This window comes from Notothenia rossii, assembly GCF_949606895.1.
Source record: "Notothenia rossii genome assembly, chromosome: 1".
NCBI lineage: Eukaryota > Metazoa > Chordata > Actinopteri > Perciformes > Nototheniidae > Notothenia > Notothenia rossii.
In genome coordinates, this window is record NC_136912.1 from 49,665,822 (window position 1) to 49,681,432 (window position 15,611).

General features: G+C 43.7%; 1 protein-coding gene and 1 long non-coding RNA gene across 5 annotated transcripts in view; one reads left to right on the top strand and one right to left on the bottom strand.

The window, feature by feature from the left end:
- Nucleotides 1–15,611, bottom strand: part of LOC307037398 (glycine receptor subunit alpha-3-like) — a 238,963-nt gene that overhangs the window by 98,014 nt on the left and 125,338 nt on the right. Inside the window, exons 4-5 of the mRNA XM_079678243.1 lie at nt 7,285–7,508; nt 6,539–6,621 (exon numbers count right to left, since the gene is read on the bottom strand). Of these exons, the coding sequence (XP_079534369.1) occupies nt 6,539–6,621; nt 7,285–7,508 (307 nt within the window). The remainder of the gene's footprint in view (nt 1–6,538; nt 6,622–7,284; nt 7,509–15,611) is intronic.
- LOC307037436 overlaps nt 1–15,611 on the top strand; it is an 84,004-nt gene that overhangs the window by 23,240 nt on the left and 45,153 nt on the right. The gene's annotated exons all lie outside the window — the stretch shown is intronic.

Here is a 15,611-nt window from a genome sequence, read left to right on the forward strand (position 1 = left end):
TTGCATCAATCTGGATACAGGGTACTTATTATATGTTATAGTGTGGATTCCTAAAGCTTTTAGTCTACTATCCCATCATTCAAGGGTGGTTTTCACTATAAGTAATGTTTTATTTTTGGACGGACGCTATAATTTTCAATCTGAATTTACTTTAAAATAAAAAGATCTATATTGATTCTGAAACTTCTACATCCTCACAGATATAACCTTGCTTTGAGAAAAATATTATTAATTTAACCCTTTTAGAAGTGAAGATATGGTCATTTGTTCTGGGAATGAGCCTGAGACCTGAAAAACAGGCTCAGGGCTTAACAGGTTAATAGTTTTTTAAATATTAAGAAGCCCTGAGACACAGTTTTGTGAAAAAACTACCGGCCAGACCCGGATTAGGGTCCTCTCGGGCTTCACAGTTAATGATCTCAAGGAAGCTGCGACCACAGTCACCAAGAAAACTATTGGTAACACACTACACCATAATGGATCAAATCCTGCAGCGCCTGTAGGCCCACCCCCCCCTGCTCAGGAACAACATGAGAGGCCGTCAGAAGTTTGACAACAAACCTCTGAATGATTCAGAGAAGGCTTGGTAGAAGAGGATGTGGTCGGATGAGACCAACATCGAGATCTTTGGCATCAACTCGACACACGGTGTTTGGAGGAAGAGAGATGCTGACTATAACCCCAGAACACCATCCCCACCATCAGCATGGAGGTGGAAACATTCTGCTTTTGGGGGTGTTTCTCTGCTAGGGGGACAGGACCACTTCCCTGCATCGAGGAGAGGATAGATGGGGCCATGTACCCTAAAGACCTTGGCCGATAGCCACCTTCCCTCAGGCAGGACACTGAACATGGGTCATGGAGGGGTCTTCCAGTAGGACAATGACCCTGATCATGCGGCCAAGGCAACAAGAGGGGCTAAAGAAGAAGCACATTGAGGTGAGGGAGGGGCCGAGCCAGTCTCCGGATCTTAATCCCATAGAAAATCTGTGGAGGGAGCTGAAGCTTTCCAGAGGCCAAGCATCAGCCTGAAAACCTGAAGGATTGGAGAGGATCTTCAGGGAGGAGTGGACCAGCATCCTTCCTGAGATGTGCACAGACCTGGAGACCAACTACAAGAAGTGTCTGACCTCTGTGTGTCCAACTAGGGTTTCTCCACCAAGCACTAACACATGTTCTGCAAGGCGATCAAATACTTATTTCCCACAGTTAAATGCAAATATATTTGTATCTAAACCTACCATTACAAATACAGACTGTTCATTTCTTACAAAATCTGCAAGGGATAAAATGATTATTTCCTTCACTATAAATTGTTCTTATTCATCTTCTGACCACACTGACCATACTTGGGGAAGCTTGCACATGAGAAAAAGAATGAAGAGGAATAAAGTTCACAAACAGCTGTATGAGGAGCTGACTTCGAGCTCCTTTTAAACGAGTCAGTGAATTGTAGGGCTCTTTGGCCAGATCAGAAAGCAGCTGGTACAAGCTTACAGCCACACACAAAACATTTTAAGCTAAAAGTTTGTGAAAAGGCTTTTCTTCTTCTTTTTTTTAACCCTTAGATGCACGAACGACCAATACCTACACTCTTCCATGAGTGGGGTCAAAAATGACCCCAATTAGAATCAATGTGTTTTTGCAATGAATTAAAAAAAATGTCTTTAATTTTGGTTAAAGGTGATTATATTTATTATATTCGGGTCAACAAAAGACTGATTTTACATTTAACATGCTTATTTATAACTTTTTATAAAAACAATTCACAAGAAAAAACATCAAAAATCTTCAAAGATTATTGTTAGTATGTCCATCTGTCTGGAGGACAAAAAAGAGAAGGAACATACATAAGACCAGAACACTGTCCACTCACATGTGCCCACACAAACGTCTTTTCTCTATTCACTGTGTGCAGTTGTCACAAACTATTTGCTTTTGGCTGTGACCATTGCACACTGGGGTACTGCATTTCCAACAGCAATTGGTGGCTTTGCGATCTTTGTTTCTTGGACACATCTGGCACCTCTTTCTCTTCTGTTGGCCCTCTGTGCTTCTCTCCTGTTGCTGGTTTGCAGCTTTTGTCACTCCACACCTTCCCATTGCTTCAGTGATGTAGGTTGGTAGGTTCGGGGTACCTTCCAGTCGACTTTTTATGTGAGGAGTCACAAGCTCCTTTGACAGCTCTGTGAGGAAATGTCGCCGTGCGTTGGTGATACCTGTGGAAATTTCAGGGTGCTGAGCCCTGAAAAATGAGTAGGCGTTTAGAGTGGCTATATCAATCATGTTGTACCACAGCACCATGGGCCACCTCTGTGTCTGGCGCTTGCAGGTGTAGTAGCCAACCATCTGGTCAACGGTATCTACACCTCCTTTGGTCTGGTTGTAGAAGAGGATTATTTCTGTTTTTTTCTTTTGGCTGTTTTCATCCACCATCTTGCTGTGGTGCATTGTGCTGAGAAGCAGAAAAGCCTTTCCCTTTTTTCTGATATAGCTGATCATGGTCATGCTGCCATTGAACCCAAATTCAGTGCTGTGGACCTCCCTCGACTTGGAAGCCTTCATCACTGGAGGGATGTCTGGCTTGTTCTGTCGCAACGTTCCCACAATAGTCAGACCCTTCTCCAGGAGATGCTCTGCAAGAGGCACACTGGTGAAGAAGTTGTCTGTGGTGATGTTGCGACCTGTGTGTCTGAATCCACTGCACAACTGACGGACAGTGTTTTCCCCTAGATTCTTCTGGACTTCTTCCCCTGGTTGTCTCCCTGTGTACACAATTCCATCAATTGCATAAGGGGTGCGTGCATCACAAACCCAGAATATCTTTATGCCGTACTTGGCAGGCTTGCTTGGCATATACTGCAAAAACTTGGTCCTCCCTCGAAATGGTACAAGTTGTTCGTCCACTGTGACACAATCACTGGGGATGAATTTCTGCTTGCAGTTGACCAGGAACAGGTCCCATATGTAGCGGAAGGCTGTCATGTGGTCTGTTTCCAGTCGGGAGGCTCTGGTCCTCTTGTCATCAAAGCGCAGCAAACGGCGAATATCTTCAAAACGTCCAATTGACATTGTGGCCTTGTACATTGGGTTGTGTAGAGGACTCCCAAAGAGCACACGGATTGGTACATCCCAGTTTTTCTCACTTCCTGCAAGAATGGTCATTCCAATGAAGGCCATGAGCTCCTCTTTGCTTAGCTTTTTCCACTCTTTTCCTCTGTTTGTTGCGACTCTTCTTCCCTCCATGTTTGTGCATCTCAACACCTCTTCTAATATACTATCAGTGATAAACAGCTTCCATGCATCTATTGGAGAGACGGTGCTAAACCCAGGTGTAGGCCCTGACCGACTTCTCAGTAAATTGTGGCTTGGTGTTTTAGCCTGGGTGGGAGGTAACTCTGCCCAGTAAGAGCCCTTGCGGCTCATTCTGTTGGATACAATATCCATTTCCTCTTCGGAGGACTCAGAGGACTCCTCCGTGTCCGACTGATCTTGTTCGGCAGGGGCAGGTTGGTTCCCAGACGGCCTGACATGTCCAGGTGGACAATAATCTGGATCCTCTACATCTGAGATGTCAGATTCCGAATCAATCCCACCGATGGGCTCTTCATCCCATCCGTTCAGGATCATATCTCGAGCAAGGTCTGCGGGTATCCTAGCTGGCCTCCAAGTAGCCATGATAGTCTAGATGAGAAAACAAAAAACAGACAATGTTTGAATGACACACAAAACTATAAATCAATATGTAGCTATCTAAGTAAATGTCGGTATGTCGGTGTGTGTTTGCGACACACACACACACACACACACACACACACACACACACACACACACACACACACACACACACACACACACACACACACCGACATTTACTTAGATAGCTACATATTATATGTAAGTAAAGGCACAGCCATGCATGTGTACACACACACACACGCACACAGCCACACACACCCACACACACACACACAGACACACACAGACATACACACACACACACACACACACACACACACACACACACACACACACACATATCAGCTGGCTTACTAAACTAGTGTAATGTTAGCTAGCTTAGTAAGCTAGTGTAATGTTAGCTAGCTTAGTAGGCTAGCTAACAGAGTACTAACATTACTACTAACATTATTTAGCAGTTAGCTAACTAGTGTCTACTTTGTTGACCAACATGATACTCTATCACAGAAAAGTCATGGAGTTGATAAATGAAGATAATACTTACATGTATGCTGCTGTGTCAAACTGACCTCCTGGTGGTGAGACTGCAGGCATCAGATGTGTAAGTGGGACAGAAAATGTATCCTGACAGTCACAGTTGGTAAGAATCAAAGGTTCCCAAAGCAAACCCTTGAGATTCTGTAGGAAATGCAAAACTGGGGTAGTGACACAAAAACTGCAATTTCTTAAAATGTATAAAAACATTTAAAAAAATTAAAATGGCCTCAAGTCACAAACATGTTTTATGAGGAATACCTGGAATATGGAAGTGTAAAAACTTTTAATTTCAGAGATTTTGAAGAATAACAACCCTCGGGGTCATTTTTGACCCCACTTATGCATCTAAGGGTTAACATGCATACCATTTTCAAACAAGAGAGCAAGCAGAGGAGATCCTCCCCCCAGCCTTCCACACAAGCTTCTGCTTTTTAAGTCTCAAAGACCCTGGTGGGAACAGTGTCTCTGAAAGTCGACTCACAGCACAACTCCAGCTGCAGCCCCTCAAACACTCCTCTTTCTACTGCTACTAGTACAGTCTGGTGACAAATACAAAATCTTGCAACGTATACAAAATCGACAACCTAAGCAGGAACAATCTGCATTTCACTTCATAGCGCCAGTATATGCTGTGTGTAGTGTTACATTGAAACAAGCATCATGTGATGACTGGAATCCTTTCCTCTGGTCCTCCCTCCCTCCCTCTGCCTGTATGTGTGTCTTTATGTTTCTTCAGAGACAGCAGCAACACAGGAATACAAATAATCCACTATATATACATATATAAATAAAAAAATAAAGCTGGATCTCTGTACGGGAATGCCTGTGGCCAGTGGGCCGGAACAGGATAAACAACCAATGAAGACAAATAATGTGTCCCCTGGGGCCACACTACGCTCCGATTAGTTAGTCATCATAACCCTATCAACATTATTAAACATGACTTTGTGTTTATTTAAAAAGAGACAGCAATGTGTCTACTTTAATACTGTATCCACGAGGGGGAAGAGGAGGATACTAATTGAATAAGATGTATGGATGAATACAAATGGGGGGGCTGGGGACATGAGGTAAGCAGCAAAATAAAATGAGGGATAACAGGGAAAAACATTTGTAGTAGTATATGTGTAATTGTTTGCACATCTTTATCCACACATGTACGTACTTAACTATAAATTAGTGTCAGAGATTGTCATTGCAGTGTGCTGTCTGTGTAGGTGGTACAAGCTCTGCTCCCTGTATGAGTCCAAGCAGCGTGCTCAACACTCAGTGGCGTGCACACATCTGTCTCTGTGGCTTTAGCTTGCTGATCTTTACCCACAGGGTCTGTGTGCTAAGAGACAGATCCCAGCAGACACATCAGTGAGGTAGAGGGGATACTGACGGCAGGAACAGGAGAAGCCATCGCAACTAAGATGTATTATAAACTGAAGCAGGAGTGCTGGAGCACAGGCTGAGTGATGATAAGTTATTAATCAACAATGTGCGATTGACATTGTTGATTCGTACGAAATTGATGTGAGAAGCTTTATTTTTAAAGCAAATTCAATCATGCCTGCTGCTCACACATAGAAGCTCCTGTCATCAAACCCATATAGACTGCATATGCGTCATTGAGTGGTTAAGACTCCACTATGATTCCATGAATAACGAGATGAATAACAAACCAGAGGAGGAGGCAATGGTGAAGAATAAAGAAAGTAACAGCGAGTGAGAACAGAGATCCTTGTTCTGGATCAGAGCGTTCAGATGCTGGGCTTCATACATACATAGCTGTTTGCTTCAGATTTGGCTGTGTGTGTGCCAGATTAGCCAGCTACTAAAATTCTAACGGGCTCAACATTCCATTGAATGAGGGAAAGGACAATTGTTTTTTAGTCTGTCCTTCACACATGGCTGGTGCTGTGTTACTGGGCTACGTTGCTGTAAGGAGGCTCTGCCTTAAAGGCTAGGTCAGGGAACAAAGCTTGTGCACAGTAAACACAACACATTATGAAACATGGTAATATAGATACAGTAGTACTCTGCAGTACCACTGATATGCATCTGTGGGTATTTTTAAGTTAAGTACAATACATCCCAGTACCAAATAATGTGTATACGCCGTTTACCTGTGAGTATTTACCACTACACCTCTGTGTGCCAATTACTGACTACTTTGTTTCACAACAGTAGTGTTAAATATTTTAAAGAAGGATAAATAGTTGAAAGGTCATATTTTGAAACAAGGGTTGGAGAAAAGGGCTGGTCATGCTGATAAGGGACCTCACAATTACATCTGTGGTAGTTTTACTGCACTTACAGCTCTCCAGCTGCATGATGCAGGTCTGAACATCCATAGGGAAGTTCTTTAGATCCATGGGACATGACAGAGTTAATGTGAGTCTGAAAGCAAAGGGAGAGGAGAGAACACGAGTCATAGACAGTAACAGGGTTTGAGGTCGTCCATGTACCACACATGTTATTATACTTTGTATTAATGCAGCATTAAGTTGAATATCTTTGAAGCTTTTTACAAAAAAATTGACTCAGGGCTTCTTATTGACATGTTTATTAAGATCTGATTGTTTTTGTATCATTTTAAAATTAACTTCTCACTTTATTCCAAAGTCTAGTCCAGTCTTTAATGATTAGTTTTCTTCACATTATTGTGGGTTCTATTGTTTACTGTACATTATGAGCATGTGGTTGGAACATGCAATGAATATCATGAAATAAATATTTACTATATATTGTATTATTACAAAACATATTGTGTTTAAACAAAGTACAAATACATTCTCCAGTAATGTTTCTGATCAAAGCATCAAACAGTATTCTGATGTCTTCACTCCACAGATAATGCATTCCTCCATATCCCATCGTGTTAGCAACTGCACTGTGTGCCTCCAGCCATGAAATTGCGAAAAGTGCATTTCCACGTGTTCACATTACTCACTGCTCCTTGAGCCGTGAATATAGCTTCTCAGTGCATTCAAATTAACATTTTCAAGAGAATAAAATGATGCCCCCCTGCCCCCCACCAGTTCAACAGGGCTGTACACTTACCTTATAGAGTACAAAACATTCCCATTCTTAAATATCCGGAGAAGTTTGTTATCCGTAGTGACTTCGTGAAAGTGGGCCCCCTTCTCATTGGCAAAGAACAGGTCTGGTTTCCATATGGAGTCTAACATAGAGGGGTCCAGGTCCAGAGAGTCATCGGGGTACTCAGCGTAGGCGAGCCGGGGGTCATTCCACTGCTGCCGGAGGAAGATGTTCACACGGTAGTCCTGCAGACACAGACAACAAGACGCTCCATTCAGGGGACATTTTTATGGAAGCTGAGGTAACCAACAGATAGCCGAATACACATTTACATGATGAGCCAAATTGGATGCTAATTGTCAAAAATTATTAAAAAAGTAATATAAATACATGGTAATGTGCAGATATTTACATGAGGACATGAGATTGGAATTAATTGTTGCTCTCAGTATAGGTTTTACTAAATTAATAAATTGGTTCTTGGTCCTTGGTTCTACCAAGGAGTATACATCTGCTCACGTTGTCTCTGCACCCAACAGGAGAAACTATTTTCAGGAGCATGTGACCATACATTTATAAAGCGGCTCTACTCGTTACTACACTAACAGAGGTTGTATTGCATCAGTTGGTCACAGGGTCACGGCTGAGGTGAGCATATCATCATCTATTCCCTGAAGCTTTCCCTGATGCTTTCTAAGCATGTGGGTGAACCCAATCCAAATTATAACTGGTATTTACAGTAAAGGTGCCGGAAACGTCCTCTTTCTGCAACAGTTTTCTTGAAATGTATAAAAAGATCCTGACCTCATTGGTTAATATCACCACAGTGACTCACTTTTCTATCTGACTTCAATGCTATCAACCAAACCTGGACCCAGGGTTGATAAGAGCAGTTCAATATGCTGCTGTAACCTGTAACGTGAGGCTATCTGTGGACAATTACAACAACAAGAGGAGATAAGCCTGGCTTTGGTGGGGGAGGGGAACGGCTTTGCATGACTCAGAAATGTTTTCGTATGAGTTTCGTTTTGTAGAGCAGGAAACACTTTGATGAAACTTAGGGTGTTTTGTTTATTTTTATCATAATTTGGAATGGTGACTCCAACTGGTACCTTGGTAGTGAACCGAGTGTCCTGATGCTCACTCCATGTTCAGCTCCCTAGAAAATTCCCAGAATGCACTGTGAAGAGAAATGAGCATATCTCCTCACAATGCTCACTGACTGGAATTGACATCACTACTGTTCCACTTCACTACCCTCCCAACAGAGCCAGAGTCAGTGCACAGTGAACACACGCGTGGCTAACAGAATTAAGTCAATTTGATATACAGTAAGTACTGTACATTAGTAATATTACATATTGCCAATCACTTTCAGTAAAAAATTCAATTTTTCGCTGTATTTTCTCTGCACTCAACAGAGTCCCCTTGATAAGCAGTGGAATAGATAAATAAATAAATGTACACATGCATTGACAAAGTTATCCATCCATCTTCTCCCGCTTATCCATGGTCGGGTCGCAGAGGTAGCAGTTCCAGCAGAGAGCCCCAACATTTCCTTTCCCTGGCCACATCAACCAGCTTTGACTGGGGGATCCCAAGGCGCTCTCAGGCCAGCGAAGAGATATAATCCCTCCACCTGGTCATAGGTCTACCCCTCGGTCTCCTCCCAGCTGGACGTGCCTGGAACACCTCCCTAGGGAGGCGCCCAGGTGGCATCCTTACTAGGTGCCCTAACCACCTCAACTGGCTCCTTTCGACGCGAAGGAGGAGCGGTTCAACTCTGAGTCCCTCCCGGGTGACTGAACTTCTCACCTTATCCCTAAAGCCCCAGACACACCAAGCCGATTTTGGCCGTCAATGGATGTCAGGCCGACAATGAGCGTCCTGTCGCCCTACTCAGATTGGTGTGTCCCGCACCGTTGGGTCTTTTCGACCGTGCCGACACCTTTTTGGCCGAAAACCTACTGATTCGACATATCGAATCGGTAGGCAATCGGCCATAGGCTGTCGGTCAAAGAAATCACTCTGATTGGCTGTTCAGCAAGCAAATCAGTGCATGAGAAGCGAAACGGAAGTCAGGGACCCAAACAAACTATTAAGAAGGCAAATCTGAGATTTCATTTAACTCCAGCTCTCGACACAGGTTCGGGAAAGCCCCATGAGCTTCTCGCTGTAGAGTGAAAATGGAACGCACACGCTATTTGTTGTTTGTTTATATCACGCAGTCTGTTCTTTTTCTCTCGGTGTATCACGCAGTCTGTCTTCCGGTTGTTGCCTCTTTTGAATGACGAATACACACTACCGCCGCTTGCTGGTAAGGAGAGTTATTGCCACTCACGCATGCGCAGTTCGTACATGCTACTTGGCCTTCGGCTGAAGTCTTTGCGGTGTATTTTAGTGCGACTGTTGGCCAAGACGCAGAGACGCGAGGCAACACAACAGTCGGGTCCGTCTGTGTCAGTTCTTTGGTGTCAGCTTGGTGTGTCCCTACCTTGAGGGAGCCAGCCACCCTGCGGAGAAAACCCATCTCGGCCTTTCGGTCATGACTACGGTTGCGAAGGGGCGGAAAGTTTCCGGTAAATTTCCGGAAAGTTTCCATGGGAAGTGAAGGTGGGAATTTTGGAAATATTCGATGCAAAATTAAACAAAAAAATGCCTTTTTTAATTATTGTATTGAACAATTATTTGTTTCATTGAAGAACGACAACAGGAATGTTGAGTTAAATACTAGTCATCTGTGCATGTGATTGAGGAATGCACAGTGCCTGTAGGGGGTGTCTTCTCAATAGCCATGCAGTAAGCAGTGTGCTATGGCATGGATATTCAAGTGTACTTGAATGGCATTTGTTTGTTTTAGTCAAGATTATGCTAAAATATACTTTCCCCAACTATATGTAAGTTCCCTATGAAGAGCCAACCTTCAATTTAGAAAATTCCCAGTTTATTCCCATAAATTCCCATTTATTCCCGTTAATTCCCATGGAGAGTTTCCATCTTTGAAAATTCCCGGAATTTTGCAACCCGAGTCATGACCCATCCGGCCTGTCGGTACCTTGCAACTGCCTCTGGAGTCCCCCGGGATAACAAATCCCTGAAGGCCTCCTTCTTCAGTCGGACGGCTTCCCTGACCACCGGTGCCCACCAGGAGGTTCGAGGGTTACCGCCCCTTGAGGCACCTAAGATCTTGAGACCACAGCTCCCCGCCATGGCTTCGGCAATAGAGGCTTTGAATACCGCCCACTCTGGTTCAATGTCCCCAGCCTCCACAGGGATGCCCGAAAAGCTCTGCCGGAGGTGGGAGTTGAACGCCTCCTGAACTTGGGCCTCCTCCAGACGTTCCCAGTTAATCCGCACTACACGTTTGGGCTTACCAGGTCTGTGCGTAGGGGTGAGCCCAACCAGATCCAACTAGTAACGCTCCACCTCCCGCACAAGCTCCGGCTCCTTCCCCCCCAGAGAGGTGACGTTCCACGTCCCCAAAGCCAGCTTCTGTCGCCCGGGTCCGTCGAGACCCTCTGCTTTCACTGCCACCCTTCTTGCAGCACACCCGACCCCATCGCTTTTTTCCCCGTAGGTGGTGGGCCCGCGGGACCGAGAAAGGGAGGTGTTGCCCAGGTTGCCTTTTTCGGGCTGTGCCCGGCCGGGCTCCGTGGCAAGCCCAGCCACCAGACGCTCGCCGACGAGTCTTCCTTCCGGGCCTGGCTCCAGAAGGGGACCCCGGGCTTCCTCCGGGCCGGGTATCCTCACTTCTTAGTTCGTCTTTCATGAGGTCTTCGAACCAATCTTTGTCTGGCCCCTTGCCTGAGACCAATTTGCCATGGGAGACCCTACCAGGAACACAAGGCTCTAGACAACACAGCCCCCAGGTTAATCAGGCCACACAAACCTCTCCACCACGGTAAGGTGCTGGTTCTTCAGAGAGGTTTGACATAGTTACATATATCTACATTTTTGTTCAAACACCCTATTGAGTTATTTTTTTATTAGCTTTTACTTTTCTCACACAAGAGGGTACCTAACTCTTAAGAGAACACACATGTAATCATCATAGCCGAGGAATCATTAGCATCTCAGGGTTCACTGATGCAGGAAGCAGAGCTGTAGTACTGTACAGTGATTCACTGCCTGCCTGGGGTTCCTCAGCTGCTGTACCTACAGATGGAATTCATGGTGGCAGGTAGGGAGGCCTTCTCTCAGCTATTGACTCCTTTCTGGGGGTCTCACCATTACTACTGTGTCTGGGCATTAAGCATTCAATACCTAGTCCTATGTCTTCCTCATGTCTGCCAGCAGAACACTATCGTAATACCCTAAATGCATGCTACATTTTTACCATGGTTTCAAATGTGTATTGTGGTCTATAGAAATATGTAAAATAACTATAGAACCACCAAAAGATTCCGGGAAATGGGTGCACTGCTAAGAACACAACACAAAACTTCCAGCTGAGTGATCGATGGAGTAAGACGCAACTTTTAGGAGCTCCTGCAACATGCTCTGAAATGTGATTACAGGCACATTATTTATGAGATAGTTCTTGGTTTAAGAGTATTTGACAGTTTATTCTCGACTTTTTGATGACCAAAATGCCTCTTAAAGCCAAAAGTATGAATAATTAGTCCGCCCCGTCCCAGAGGCCTGCTCACCACGCTACCTCCTGGCCTCCGAGTGATCCCTTCGCAGCGGAGCAGCGGGGCCCGCTGTCCCCCCCGATTTCAAGGAGGTGATGCTCGCTTCACTCCGTACTGAGATGGCGGCTGTTTTTAAAACTGAACTCAATGAGGCCCTGAAGGACAACTTATCATCCATCAAGGCAGAGCTACAAACAGTGATGGCGGATTTAAGTGTCAGTATTATGAATATCAAGTCGGATGTGAGTGCACTGAAATCTACCGTAGGGGAAATGGAAACTTTGCTCTCCACCTACACTGATGACATCTCTACACTGCAGGATAAAGTGGAGCACCTGTCCGCTGAACTGGAGAGAGTGGATAATCAGTGCGAAGATCTCGAGGCCAGATCATGGCGTAACAACGTAAGGATCGTGGGTGTACCGGAAGAAACAACCATCACTAACACAACTGCCGCTATTTCCACTCTGCTTAAGGAGGCTTTTAAGCTGGGGAAAGAGCCACTTCTGGAGTGCGCCCACCGCACCCTCCAGCCGAAGCCGAGACCTGGCGAGCACTCCCGCACCATAATTGCTTTACCCAGCGCGACTCCGCATTACACATGGAGGTACCGAGAGGCAGTTTAATTCACCGGATGACGCCGAGACATTCATTAAGACACTGGTCAATGAAGGGATCTCTTAACACACCATGATGAACACCTCTGGAACAATTATTTACTCTTTATTTTACTTAAATCCATACACCAAGTTCTCTGTATGTGGAAGTTGATCTGGTTATAAGTGCCTTGCTCTATATCAATCTCAAGTTTGCAGGAGCTTAACCTAAATGTACCTTAGTTTAGCTTTCACTATTAGGTCACAAGCTGTTAGCCATAGGAATTTGACTCCTAGCACTGGGTTCTCCATCGTTTGGGGATGGGGTCGATGTAAGTGCTATGGGATGGGTGGGAAGGGCTGGGATTGTTTACTGTTTTTTTATTTTATTTTATTTATTTTTTCTATTGCTTTGTTTCCCTCTATGTCTCTTTCGGGGTGGTGCTTCATAGTCAGTTTTCTCTTTATAGAAAGTCCTCAGTAAATGTCCACCAATACTAGCAATTTAGGAATCGCTCCTACTGGCTCACCAGTGAAGTTTGTAAACTGGAACATTAAAGGTATGGGGAGCCCCTTGAAGAGATCCAGGTCATTTGCTAATCTGAAACGGCTTAATACAGACATAATGTTTCTACAAGAAACCCATATGCGCTCCACAGACCAGGTCAGGCTTAAGTGTCCATGGGTTTCTGAGGTGTTCCATTCGATCTTCAACTCTAAGTCCAGAGGGGTTTCATTTTAATTGGTAAGTCTGTTAATTTCACATCTTCCAAGTGTATAGCGGATGACAATGGCAGATATTTAATTATCTCAGGCACGCTGTTTCATGTTCCTGTATTGTTAGTCAATATTTATGCCCCAAATGTTGATAACCCACACTTCATGAACAAGCTTTTTTGAATGTCTTCCGTCATTGCATAATAACCTGCTTATATTTGGAGGGGATATGAACCTCGTTGTCGATCCCAGTCTAGATCGTTCTTCTCCTAAAACGCTGACCGCATCACTCATGTCAAAAACTCTTTCTGATTTCATGTCCAAGAACGGCTGCGTTGACCCCTGGAGATTCTATAACCCCCGCATTAAGGAATATTCCTTCTTTTCTCATCTGCACAAATCCTTTTCTCGAATTGATTATTTCTTCATCGATGCCAAACGTATTACCAAGTGTCCTCAGTTAAATATCACCCTATTGTAATTTCCGACCACGCTCCTCTTTCTCTGGATATTTGGATTTCACCACAACCACGATACTCAATGCCGTGGAGTTTTAATACTTTTCTGTTGTCAGATGACACATTTAATACATGTATTGCAACTTCAATTGATGATTTTATTACAAACAATCAAAACGACAATGAACCCATCTCTTGTTCTCTGCTGTGGGAATCATTAAAAGCCTACCTACGGGGCCAAATCATCTCTTATTCAGCCCAGTTAAATAAAACTCGTTCTGCCAAAATGAATGATATATCGTGCACGATAAAAACAAATAGATCAGCAATTAGCCCTTTGTCTCTCTCCCAATTTACACAAAGATCGAGTTGAATTACAGACTGAATTTGATCTCATAACACAACACGTTCTCACTCCCATCACATATTGACGGTCGGTCAGGGCCCCTCCCCGTCACCCTATTACGCACAGGGTACCCCTTGAGCGTCAGTTTTCAATGGGCAGGGCGTCCCATTGACTTGCATAGAGCTCCCTGAACGTTGGTAATAGAGGAGTTGGGATCGCGGCTAAATGCTCTCCGCAGATCCATTCTCACAGCGTTTATCAACCTTTTTTTTACTCAATATCAAGCCACACTTATTGTTTTTACTTCTTTATTTTAATTGGATAATGTCGGACTTTTGTTGCCGTCAGTTAGGGGGAGAGTAGGGGCTCAGAAAACTGAAATCTGTATTGTTTCATCGTTTTTTCCTTCTAATTTTGTATTCTTTTCTAAACCACACACTGTTATTTACTCAACAATAAGACACAATTATCCTTGTGTTTATTTATTTGTTTGATTGTATAATGTCGGACTTTTGGAGTCCGTCAGGACCGAGGGACGGAGCAGCCCATAGTAGTTGCTTTAGAGAATTTTACACCCGGAAGTAAGTATTCTCTCCGCTATGTTTGACAAACCCTGTGATAGTCCTCAAGCTCTGTGATTGGATGTTTGAGTGGCAGTGTGCCGAGAGCTACGCCGAGCGTCGAACAGCATTTTGAAATGGGATGGAACCACGGCAGACTATTCAAAACTGGATTTGGATGAGTTTTAAATATGCAGTGGTGTTTATTTGTAAATCATTTAGTATAATCACACACATTCTGTGTTTTATATTTAATAATTCTGTGTGTATTTATTGAATGTTCAATACCTGACAAGGTCGGAGATGAAAAACTTGGGTCGCAGGTTCCTCAACAGTGCATTACAAGGCATCTATCAATATGTGTGTATACCTCCAAAATTAAACTGTCGTATTCTGCACATTTCTTATACTATCTACATACATCTTATAAGAGTATAATATAATATCAGTTAAAATAAGTGCTTAAACATACAGTAGCTAATATTGCAGGAAAGCAATATATTAGTACTTTGTCAGGCTTAATATGTATACCCCCAAAGCTTTTTTCTTATTCAAAAGAAGACCTTAACCTAAAGTATTCTTTAATGTTTGAATAAAGCCTTATTAGTTTGTCTGTCTGTGTCTCCTATTAAAATCTAATAATAAAAATAATAAAATTCAATAACGTGCTTTAACCACCAGGTGTCCCTTTCTATCAGCTGTGCACCGTTATGGTGTACAGGGGCGCCTCCAGGGATTTGAAAGTATATCACATTGGGCCCCACCACCAGGCACAGGCCACTTTGTTTATAAATTACCTCGATGGCCGTACCAAATGGTCTAGCGGTCCGTATACGGCCCGGGGGCCGGAGGTTCCCCACCCCTGCTTTAATATAATAACATTAGTATTAATATCATAACCAAAGTGTCGGTGATTAACATTTTGTTGACCTAATACAGACTCACTCAACGCTTCAAACTGTCCATCATCCAAATAGACTAAAAGTAGTTTTTTGTTTTATATAGATCATTGGCTATGTATAATTAAAATGAGATGT